Source organism: Panicum hallii, chromosome 6 (genome assembly GCF_002211085.1).
Source record: "Panicum hallii strain FIL2 chromosome 6, PHallii_v3.1, whole genome shotgun sequence".
NCBI classification, from domain to species: domain Eukaryota; kingdom Viridiplantae; phylum Streptophyta; class Magnoliopsida; order Poales; family Poaceae; genus Panicum; species Panicum hallii.
The window spans coordinates 39,030,987-39,042,674 of record NC_038047.1 but is presented as its reverse complement, the minus strand read 5'-3'; the positions used below and the strand labels follow the sequence as shown (position 1 = coordinate 39,042,674).

At 47.4% G+C, this 11,688-nt stretch overlaps 2 protein-coding genes across 2 annotated transcripts; both read right to left on the bottom strand.

Annotated features, from left to right (window-relative positions):
- Positions 1 to 4,221: 4,221 nt before the first annotated feature.
- LOC112897468 lies at positions 4,222 to 5,425 on the bottom strand. Its single transcript, XM_025965767.1, has one exon. The coding sequence runs from the start codon at positions 5,336 to 5,338 to the stop codon at positions 4,394 to 4,396; it is 945 nt and encodes a 314-aa protein (XP_025821552.1). The 5' UTR covers positions 5,339 to 5,425; the 3' UTR covers positions 4,222 to 4,393.
- Positions 5,426 to 7,540: 2,115 nt separating this feature from the next.
- Positions 7,541 to 9,626, bottom strand: LOC112896336 (putative RING-H2 finger protein ATL49). Its single transcript, XM_025964278.1, has 2 exons — positions 7,808 to 9,626; positions 7,541 to 7,728 (listed from the first exon to the last, which is right to left on the bottom strand). Exon 1 carries the CDS (start codon positions 9,319 to 9,321, stop codon positions 7,852 to 7,854), a length of 1,470 nt encoding a protein of 489 aa, XP_025820063.1. The 5' UTR covers positions 9,322 to 9,626; the 3' UTR covers positions 7,541 to 7,728; positions 7,808 to 7,851.
- Between the last annotated feature and the right edge of the window lie 2,062 nt (positions 9,627 to 11,688).

The following is an 11,688-nucleotide window of genomic DNA, read 5'->3' as shown; positions in this document are numbered from 1 at the left end:
TTCTCTCCTTTGTTACTTGGTTCTTCACCTAAAGTTCACACATACAAAAATAAGAATATTATCTAAACCTGAATTATATTTGCAAAAATTAATAAAATATGAGATGATAAAAAATATAGATCATGCAACAACAAGTACCTTTCTCCTGAGAATTTTTCTTTTTCTTTCTTGTCTTCTTTTCAACTACATTCTTTGCTCCTTTACTTTTTGCACCTTTCACTACCTGAGGAACTCTAAATGATATAGTACTATTTACTGTACCTACAGTACCATCCGTTGAAACCATAGGAACGTCGTTCTCTTGCATCTTTCTTAGAGAATCATCTGCTTCTAATTCTAACTTGTGCAATGCTTTCTCCAACTCATCAAGAAGTGGTATTGACACTGAACACTTTAATGCAAGTGATGTTGCCATTCGAGACAGACGTGCAGCATGTGCTTTCGAGTTTCCTTTCTCACTTTCTTTTTTATCAATATGAAAGTCTCTTTTTTGCATATTTTGTCCATCTGTTCAATATATATTGTGATGGTAAAATGAAAGCATCATTCACACTGAATACTTTGAAGGCATGGCTGCACAATATACCTATATATAAAATATTGAAGCAAGTGATTAGCAATTTTTATAAGAATTAGTATTGTAATTCAGAATGTGTTCAGCATGTGTATACATACCTATGGCCTCAAACTTTCTGCAAGAACATGTAATAGACATATCTGTACTATTGAATACAGTAGTTGCTCCTTCCTGAGAATGCATATGAGTAACCATAAATGTTGATATTGAACCTTCAGATTGTAACAGTTTACAAGAAAATGAGAATTAAGATTTGAATTCTGCCTCGAACTCTGCATATATCCTCCTTGTATAAAACTCAGCAGCAGTTTTCAACAAAGGTAAATCTGGGATGTAATTAACCGGGCTCTTTATACGGGATTTAAAATCTTCATCCAACTCATTTTCACGAAGGGAAGCAGAAACTTTCTCACATTCGACAATAAGTTCAGAAAGAACAAGTTTCCTCCGAAATTTTTTCTTAAAGACATTATTCATACCTTCACTCCTTTGAGTTGTTGTCATGTCAGCTGTGAAAGAGTCACGATAAACAGCGGCCTATTTTTCTCTCAAATCATACAGGTTTAGTAGCCATGAGTTTTCTTCAAATTTATAATCAGTTAACAATTCATTCCACTTCCTTTGGAAATACTCCTCTGATCTATCTTCATACACACATCTTTTAAAAGCAGGTAAAATTTTTTTGTGGTGCTCATGAATTGCATGACTGAGATGCTTTGCTGCATTAAGATAAATATGCCACAAACAAAGACGATGACTTGTATTTGGGAATACATAAGCAATTGCTCCTGCCATGGCCGTATCTTGATCGGTAAAAATTGTACTTGGATGCTTGCATAATATTGCCGTCAAAAAGGTTTGAAACAACCAAATAAATGATGGAATAGTTTCATTAAATAGCAGTGCAGCCCTAAAAATTATTGTCTGCTTGTGGTGATTGGTTCCAAGGAGCGGAGCAAATGGCATTTCAAACTTATTTGTCTGAAATGTAGTGTCAAATGACACAGCATCACCAAAGCATACATAATCCATGATAGACTGACCATCAGCCCAAAAGAAATTTGTTATCCGAGCAGTTGGCTTATCAATTTCGATGGCATAAAAAAATGCAGGATCCTCTATTTGCTTATTCTTCAAGTATTCCAACAGTGTTTGTGTATCATTAGATTCCAAGTATTTCATCCTCTCACGACCAATTTTATTATTGCAATCTGTCCTTGAGAATGGAATATTTTCGGCGCCACCATAAAATTATTTCATGAACTCAAACACTTGACTTGGCTTCATCCCAGCTTCCCTTATCTGAGCAATAAGTACTCTGTCGGCTTCTATAACTTGTCGTTGAGATCTTAGCTTGCAAGTCTTATTTGGACTAGCTAGATAATGATTGTATTCAGGTATCACTTTTTCACAGTCCAAATACCCTCTCTGCTGATACTAAACTGAATGCGAGCATTGCATCCTGTCCTTGTAGTGGCTTGTGATGAACTAGTTTATGCAAATCCTTGTTTGCTACAAACTATAATTTTGGAATATATTGTTTTATCTACTCGGCGCTTTATACCACTCTTTCTTATACTGAATCCAACCTTGCTAGCATAGTTGTTGTACATGTCATAAGCATCTTTCTCAGAGTCAAATATCATTCCAACTTCAGGAACTACCACTCTTGGCTCATTTTTGTCATCAACCTATCGTACGATTTGTAAGAATAAAAATCATATTACAACAGCTTAATTATTTTGTGTGTTAGAATAATAATTGTATTGCCACATCACATTTTTTAAAAAAAATATTAAATGTCAAGTTCATACGCACCTCAGATGATGTTGTTTCCGTGATTGTGTTGTCATCGCCTTGAGTGATTGCACCAGTTGCCAATGATGCTACATGCAGTGTCTGCTCTTTCGGTGCTTCATCCGTCACTTGCTCTATGGTCATCGAATTTGTGTTTTGTGTCATCTAACACATGCACATGTAACGTATGATCATGAGCACTACAATCGTGTGAATGATAAAATCATAGAGAAAACATACGTCCAATAAATAGGTGACTCACGTGCGCAATTTGCTGGCCGTTGACTCCACAATAATCATCAATGATTGAAGAGTTCTCATGCACAAGAGGGAGTGCAGATTGTATTGCCGCCTCATCTTGCTCTGTCATCTCGTGACTTCTTATTCGTTGTGTTAAACTTGGCTGCGATGGAGGAGAGAAAGAAGGTGCAGGAGATGGGAAGCAGCGATCAGATCGGCGGGGGCGTGATCCTGTGTTGCGATCAGATCGGCAGCGGCGGCATGACTCTGTGTTAGGTTAATCCTTTACGGGGCTGGAGCTAATCGAGCCGGAGCCGGAACTAATCAAGCTGAAGCCACGATAGGCCGCGCGGTGACAACAAACTTGCCTTAAGATTCGATTAGATGGACAGGTGGCGTTAATCCATCCAGGACTGTAGCGGCCTGGGTTTGCAGCCGGGCTGCACCCAATTTATTTCCGTGCAAATGGGAGTGACGGAGGCCGGGGCAGACCTACGCGCGGCGTGCTACCTCCATGTCAGCACGGAGCGCGTTGGCAATTGGCATGGCAGGCGCTACAGCCCGAAGGTGCTAGGCGCCCTTCAACTTTGGTGCTGTTGTTCTAGAAAGAGAAAATGCTTTCTTTCTTTCTTTTTTGTCCCGACGGTGCTGCAGTTTTTTTTGTTTTTTCAATTCGGCATGGTACAAAAGGCCGTGTAGCCCAATCTGAAGGATTGGTGGAGCATGACGGTTGACTAACTTGGGCCTCTGGCTTCGTCTTGTATACAAGAGAAAGGGGCCAACTGCTAAGGCAGCAGGCTCTATCTCCTACGTAGCCCATCTTGCAGAGTGGGCCAGCAATTTTTTGGTACGTTGAGGCTTACGAGTCGCGTAACATTTGTCCCTGCGCCGTTGGTCACTAAATGAATAATTAGTCATATCACTAAAAAAACTAAATGAATAATAAGTGCACGCATCAGTTTGCATTGGACGTAATCGAGCATCGAAGGAGCAGGCATCTGGACAAGTCTGATGACACCAAAGACTAACCGGCCCTGTTGATTTCTTTTAACTTGGACGAAGAATTCTCTATATTTCCTTTTGTTCCTTTGTTGCTTGTGCTTCCAAGTGGCCGCCGCGAGAAGCGCAGGCCAAAACACTTGTTTCGGCCGGCAGTTTTCCCAGCAAATGCCGGTGCTACCCGGCCGTTTGTTTTTGAGTTAGATCTAGACATGCTTGATGTGACCGCCGCTGTGTCGTTGTGACAAAGCAGAGCAAGTCATGTTCAGGTAGCGAGAATGAATGAACCGATCGAGGGGAATTTTCAGGGTGCAAAAATGTAGCGGTGAAAAGCACTGGTCTCACTTTCCGAGCACGACTGGATCAAGACCGTCGTTGGGTCAACATTATCTCCGGTCCACAGAAATGCAGAATTATATGTGATGGAAAACGAAGTTCAGTTAAAGCAGCACAATCGTAGGACTTGAAGTTCATACTAGGCTGACGGAGAAAACATCGTCAGAGGCAGAGGGAGTTACATTCTCTGAAAATAGTTCAGCTTCAGCTGGATTGAAGCTTTATCTGAATCCGACAATTCACAGGGCCAGAGCAACTGCTGAACGCTAATGTTTCCTTTTGCAACATAATCGATCGAATCCAAGTACCATAGAGCAGCATAATTGGCAGTTCATCTCACGTCTAAAATTATTCTGAACACGCCCGTAGCCTTCGGCAAATGGGGAGGTGAAGATCAAAGAACACACAAAAATAAAAAATTTATCTTAGAATCTTACTCAAACCTCAAACCACTCCCTCACTACTTGTACCGTGATCATGTTCAGCCTTGGTGCGATGCGACAGCTCCTTCGGCGCACCGTCGCCGTGGCTCCTCTTGCACTCGTGGTAGAACACGGTGTACACCATGGGGGAGAACATCCCCAGCAGGATGCGCACGGCGCACGCGAGCGCGTCCCTCCAGCCCAGGGCGCCGCGGCCGCTTCCTCCGAAGCCGACGGAGGCGTTGGCGACGGCCAGCGCCAGCGCGATCAGGAACCCCTGCGCCCTCCGCGCCCTCACCGCCTCCCCGGCCCTGTGCAGCGCCTCCAGGCCGCGGCAGCCGTCCTCGACGACCGAGACCACCACCCCGACCGCCCACACCATGCCCAGGTAGATGTACAAGAACCGCGCCGCAGCGGCGACGGCTGCGGCGGCGACGGCGGCGAGCCGGGACGACGGCCCGCCGGCGGCAGCCATGTTCAGGGCCGGGACGGCGATGAGGGAGACCGACAGCGAGGTGTAGCCCACGGAGAGGAGCGTGGAGTAGAGATAGGTCACCAGGGGCCCCTTCCACGACGCGGCCAGCTTCGGGGGCAGGTCCCGCACCGGCAGGTGCCTGCCGGCGCACGCCGCCGAGGCGGCGTGGACGATGGCCACCGTGGACGCGAAGTAGCCGAGGTGGGAGGCGGCGGCGAGGGCGACGTTGGCGTGCGAGAGGAAGTCCGCGTCGCTCTTGAGGCGGAGGAGCAGGTCGTAGAACCGCGGCGTGACGGGCTGCTCCCGGCCGAGGGCGTGCAGCCTGGCGATGACTCCCAGGAGAAGAGAGTACGCGGAGACATGGCCGCCGACCAGCTGGAGGGAGCCCGGGATCAGGGCGAGCAGGAGGCACGTCAGCATGTGGTTCCTGCTCCGGCGTGCAAGGCACAGGGCCTCGCTTAGAACCGCAACTGCACCCCGGGGTGCGTCCATGGCTCTTGATCCTCGAGGAAAGATTCAGTCAGGCAGAGCTCCAAGCTTCCCTGTTTCTACGACTTCTCCTCGGATGTGACGTTGATGTGATGGGTGCGTCCTCCTTGTGGGAGGCTTTCACAATGCTGTTTTTCTTCTTCTAGAAGATTATAACCTACTCTGAAAATCCTGCATCGAGATGCTGGCAATTCTGCTTCTTTGTGCGAGAGTTTTCTTAGTTGGAAGCACCATTTGCACGGGAAAAGACAAGAATAAGAACGTCCAGCACTAGGAATTAGACAATTGGGATCACGAGGAAGGTAAGCAGCCAAACAAACCGATGACTAGGAACAGGAAGCATTGTTCTATCGAATTGCTTCTGAACAACTACATGCATTGCACGTTATCGGGGGGAAAACGCTGCAGCACCCATTTGGTCTTTTTTTCATTTGACTTGATTGGTAATCTGACAACTCAACAGCAGATATTCAGGTTCGTACACAGAGTCACAAACTGTTGGAAACTCCAGCGGTTCACTCGAGTGGGTGTCGCAGCGATCAGCAACAACTCCGCAGCAAATTACTGGTTAACCGCATAGCAAGAGAGAGTCTCGGCCCAATACGTGCTTACCGGCCGCGCGTTCGTTGAAGTAGCGTTTGCCTTCGACTCCGTTCGTGGGCCGGATCTCCCCTTCGGGCCAATTTTACGCTGACGGCACCATCTGCGTGCGGATTTGCCGAGTACACAGCAGTATCAGTATATGTTGTTCTTCTACGGCTTCTCTGTTCACTTCGATTGCAGGGATAATCTCTGTTCACTCCATGAACACTCACACTTGCTGCCTGCCTGGCCTCGTGGCCGTGCCTCTCTCCAAATGCACTAGGGCAGGCCCAGCTAGCTCTAGGGCCTTTCAAGTCCTCCACAGCTCTCGCCCGGCCTGTAAAAACCGCAGGCATGCGTGCGGGCATGGGCACTGTTGTTGATCACCGGTGTGTTCAGTGGCCCTTTAGCTTGGGCCTGATCGCGAGTCCCTTTATTTTTTTTTAAAGGCCTGGACAGATTGTCCAGTGGCACCCTGAACAATCTCGTTCCTGACAGACCGTCGAGGTGGGTAGCTCCCGCCAAAATCCAAAGCCTGGCTTCGTCCTTCAAGCCTGAGAAGAGCCTATCGCGAGGCCCCTCTCGGGAAGAGCAGACCTAGATTGTGCATTGCTAGATTTGGGTAAAATTTTAGGGGCGAGGATCGTATTGTTTTTAGCGTATTTATATCGTGGGGGAGAGTTTCTGCCGGGACTCGCCAAGTTGATGCGAGAGTGAGGCACGACCTGGAGGCGAGACCACCGGAGTAGAATCATCCAGATATCTTTGGCTGCCCAATCAGCGGATCCCGACTACCAACAAAATTTAAAGAACACGGCAACCAAACGGCACCTTCATCGAGTAAACGGCTCAAAGATTATTCTATCCTTTCCAGGTCAACTATAATATTTTTCTTGTGATGCACGCATTGACCTTCGGTCTAATCATCTCAACCCGCACATGATCAAGGATTCCTAGCTCGACAGTACCCCTAACCTGCACCGGCAGCAACTTTTTCATCACCTGTCTCCAGTACGACGTAGCATTTTATTAAAAAAAAAATCATGCCATCTTTTGAAAGGCCTGACGAACAATCCAAACGGCGTGCATGTTTTGACGACGCTATTTTTTTTTCGCGACCACGTTTTGACGACGGTATGGAGACGCGGAATAAAAGCGGAGCACCTACTAACTGGCTCCGGCATTCAAGGCTGCAATGATGGCAGCAGCGTGTCGCTCAATCGACCAAGGCAGGGAGTAAATGAGACGAGAGGCGATGCGAGCGGCTGGAATTGCGGTTTTCAAATTTCCTGCACCTCTTTCTTTCCCTGCGCCGTTGTACAGCCAGATCCAGAGAAGTAAATGCTATCCACTTCAGAGGAAATACTATGCAGCAGAGTAAATGGAATGGAAGGAGGAGTGAACAATGAAGAAGTCGTGACTGGGAAATTGCTTGAATCGCTGTGCTCTATTCGAGTTCACGTTTTGTGTTGACTTGTCTTGTATAAAAAGATTCTGTTTGAATCAAATTTCGTTAGAATTGTCCATGGCTTTCTTGTTTAGGTCAATGTTTTTTTTTTCAAACCTGTGACCCCGTCTTCCCAGCTAATTATGCAGTAGACTCCAGCCATTTCAGGTCTTCAGTTCAGAAATCACCCTGCCTACTGAAGCAATGTTGAATGTACAGCAAAAAACCAAAGCAAGTACAGCTAACCTACTACACACAATTTGTGGAATGCCTTGTCGGAACATCTGGAAATCCCGAGCTGTAATCCTTTTGAACTCAAACTCATATCCACCATTTCTTCCAGTCCCGGAGCAAGGCAAATTTCCTGCGATCCAAAGTTGGAGAAGAAGATGCAGGCATGCATGCGTACACAGTTACACGGGGAGCAGAGGAGGAAGAAGAACCAGCTGTTGATGGAAGAAGCCAAGATCTCGGCTTCGCATTCGCTTCACAGGTGGCCTCTGATCCAGAGCAGCGTCCGCCGCGCGAACGACGGCGCCTCGTCGGCCCTGGAGCTCAGCCCGTGGCCGCCGCCCGCGGACTCGAGGTCCCAGTCCACGACGCTGCCGCTCGCGCTCTTGTCCCACGTCGACACGTTGTACTCCGACTCCGTCACGGGGCTCACCACGTCCGCCCGGCGCTTCGGCACCGCCGCCCCGACGTCGCTCGCCGTGCGCTGCAGCGCCGAGGACAGCCGGAACGAGGACGCGCGGCGCGAGGTCGAGCACGACCCGGCGGCGATTGCGGCACCTGAGGACGCGTCCTTCCGCCTCGGCCCGCCGCGCATCCATATCTTGGAGACCGAGAAGCTCTCCCGCTTGTCCACTGCGGCCTTCGACGGCTGGGGCTGCTGCTTGAGCGGCGCGTCAAAGCCGCAGAAGCCTTCTCGCTTGGAGTGGCAGTCGCACTCCGACATGGCGACGCGGTGCCCCGGCATGCGCGTCGCGGGGCGCTTCTTCTCCGGCGGCTTCACGGCGACGCGGAGCAGGGAGCTGTCGTCCATGACGTACTCGTAGGTCCCCATGGAGAAGCACCGCCTCACGTCCTGGTTGCCATGGTGGGCGCTGCCGCCGGCTCCTTCGGTGGCCTGGCTTCTGAACTTGCCGAGCTTGACGGGGACGACCACCTCGTCCTTCTTCTCCACGGCCTCTGCGGTGGCGTGCTTCCGGTCCTGCACTGCCTCCTCCTGCTCCATGACGAAGCTGAGGCGCGCAGACGACGCCGCGTCGAGGCGATCGGAGACGGAGCCCTCGGAGCCGGACTCGAGGACGAACACCAGCGGGCTGCAGCCGCCGCCGCAGGGGGAGAAGTCGGCGAGGAGGCTGCGGCGGCAGAGCGGGCAGGTAGAGTGCGACAGCAGCCACGTGTCGATGCAGTCGACGTGGAACGCGTGGCTGCACTTGGGGAGGAGGCGGAGGCGGTCGTCGTCCTCGAACTCGCAGAGGCAGACCGCGCAGTCGAAGGGGTCCTTCCCGCCGGCGCCGACCACGGCGCTGTAGAGGAACACCGGCAGCGCGTCGATGAAGGACTGGTCGACGCCGGCGTCGTGGAGGTGGAACAGCTGCTGGAGCTGCCCCTGGAACGCGGTGGCGTTCGCGTCGGCCCCGAACGCGTCGCCGGCGTCCCGAGGTGCCGGGCGGAGAAGGAACCGGACGAGGAGGTGCAGCAGGCCGGAGACGAAGAAGATGACGGCCAAGATCAGGATGATGAGGAGGACGCTGGGGCTGATCCTGCTCTGAAAGCCCGCATCGGTGGACGCCACCGCCGCCGCCACCGGTGGTGGCGGCGGCGACAGCAACGGCGGTAGCGATAACTGCGGCGGCGGAGGCGGCGGGAGGTACGGGAGGGGGAGCTCCAGCGGCGACGTGGGCGGCAGCGCGGCGTAGTTGATGGTTGCATGCATGGTGTAGTGGCTCATGGCGCCGGGTCAGGGGGTGGAGCGCCTGACCCGTGACTCGATCTAGAGAGCCAGGTAGCCGGGGAAAGAAGACAATTTGGAGGAGGTCAGCAGCAATGGTGGGAGTGCCGCCTGAATCGCGTGTCGTCTTCTTGTCAGTCGCCTCTTCTTGCGATGGAGACAGAAGCCAAGGAGGAAGAGGGGATCATCACTGGGAATCTTGGGTTCGATCTTTGTGATGTAAAGAAGGAAAAGAGGAACAAAGGCGGAGTTAATTGTGACACAGCTTGAACAGGCGCGGGTTTGGAGAGAGAGAGAGAGAGAGAGAGAGAGAGAGAGAGAGAGAGAAGACAGGGAGGGAGGGAGGTCAATGTATAGGAAAGAGATGGATCCTTAATGTGGGGAGAAAAAAATGGAGGGGGTGAAGGATGGTGATGGTGAGGAGTAGAAAAGGAAAATGAATTTCTTTATCACCACTATAATCGAAAGAAAACTAAAAGATCCCAAACTTTCGTGTTTAAGAAATACTCTGGTATTTAACACGCTCTGACCAAGATTATAGAAAATTATATGACATCTATTTACAATACCAAATGAATGCAATACAATGCATATTTGATGGTGGATTTAACGAAATTAGATTGAAACTAGCCTATCAACCCGTGCTTCTGTACGAGCTAATTAGAAATAATATAAAAAATAAGGTTTATAGCTAATAATTATGATTATCTATCACACGCCCTCTATCATATATTAAATATTCTAACACATGCGTTTAAATATATATATTTATCATTATCAAGTTGGTTCAATTTTTTGCATCACACCTCCACGTGTGTTTGATATATATTTAATTAAACTATTTATTTTTAAATTGGTATTCTTATCTTTTTCATCATATATGAATATATGGTGACACATATCGTGGGTAGTATTTTTATATAAATAATATATTAGTAATGATACAAATAGTAATTTAGAATTTTATAATGGTGCACTTTAATATTTTTTCATAATTATATAATTTAGATTCAAATTTAGGGGTTACTTTAACTTTTAATAAGATATAATTGGATAATTTATATGCAAATATAGAGAATTATTTGTATTATTTTTATAATGGCATAGGTGGGTAATTAACACGAAGATTAAGTGTTACTTCGGATTTATTTTTTATAATGGCAGATGTGGGTAATTTACATACATGTTTAGGGGTTACTTTAGTCTATTTTCGTAATAGCAGAGGTGGATAATTTATTAGAAAAGATAATAGATCTAATGATTATTATAATTAAAGTTGTTGGATTGATCGTCGGATATATTTCTGATTTTTGTGAGAATTTTTAGAATTTCTCTATTTCCACCTATGATCCTAGAGTCCTAGGTAGCTTCATATGGAGCTCTAAAAAGGAGCCTCCAACAGTAAAATTTAAAAATGACACTGGGGCATTACCCATTGGGCCATGTTATTTTCTGGATAAAAGCAACCACAATGATAATGTTATTTTCTGGATAAAAGCAACCACGGTAAGATTGTATGATATGATTCATGCGTGCAACAGTCAAGTCTTTTTTTATTTAAAATGATAATCGATGTTTGCCTGTATGTACAACTCTCTAACTCACGACGCAACGCCTTGTTGCTACCCATTACTCATCATGAGCTTTAAAACACAAATACTCCGCCTTTCTCTCTTAATCCATCCTAAACAATATCACCTCTCTTGCTATCACATTAGCCACCTTCCTCCTTCCCCATGTCCAATGCCTTCTTCCCTGGACTTATAATTGTTAACCATCGTCTCCTTAACATATCATTGTCAGAGCATCTTCAGCAGTCTCCCTTTCCTCAATAATCTGACAGTATTGGGAAGAGAATATACTCCAACAGTTCTCCAAAATCTCTCCCTTTCGCCAATAATTATTGGGTTGTCCTAATATTTCACTCCAACATATCATTGTCAGAGCATCTTCAGCAGTCTCCCTTTCCTCAATAATCTGACAGTATTGGGAAGAGAATATACTCCAACAGTTCTCCAAAATCTCTCCCTTTCGCCAATAATGAAGGAAAAATTTTGATTCTCCCACATGTTAGTTATATTGAAATGAGGTTATTGGGGAACCATGAATGCATCTCATCCAATAATCTATGAAAGTGGTATTGGTACATTCTAATACTATTTTATTTTATTTTATTAGAAGATGTTTATTGAAAAACTGTTGGAGATGCTCTTGCTAGTCCATGATTTTTCCATAACCCCACCAATAACCCGTTTCCGCTACTATCCTAAAAACGCCGTCCATTATCAGCTTGGTGCTGCTGAGTTACCCTCCAAACTTGCCTGACTCCTATGAAAACACACCCAAATACTAATTTTGAACCCCGAA

Bases quoted from the DNA above. Each gene is read 5' to 3' on its own strand.
- LOC112897468 (XM_025965767.1), bottom strand. From the start codon at position 5,338: ATGGACGCACCCCGGGGTGCAGTTGCGGTTCTAAGCGAGGCCCTGTGC.
- LOC112896336 (XM_025964278.1), bottom strand. From the start codon at position 9,321: ATGAGCCACTACACCATGCATGCAACCATCAACTACGCCGCGCTGCCG.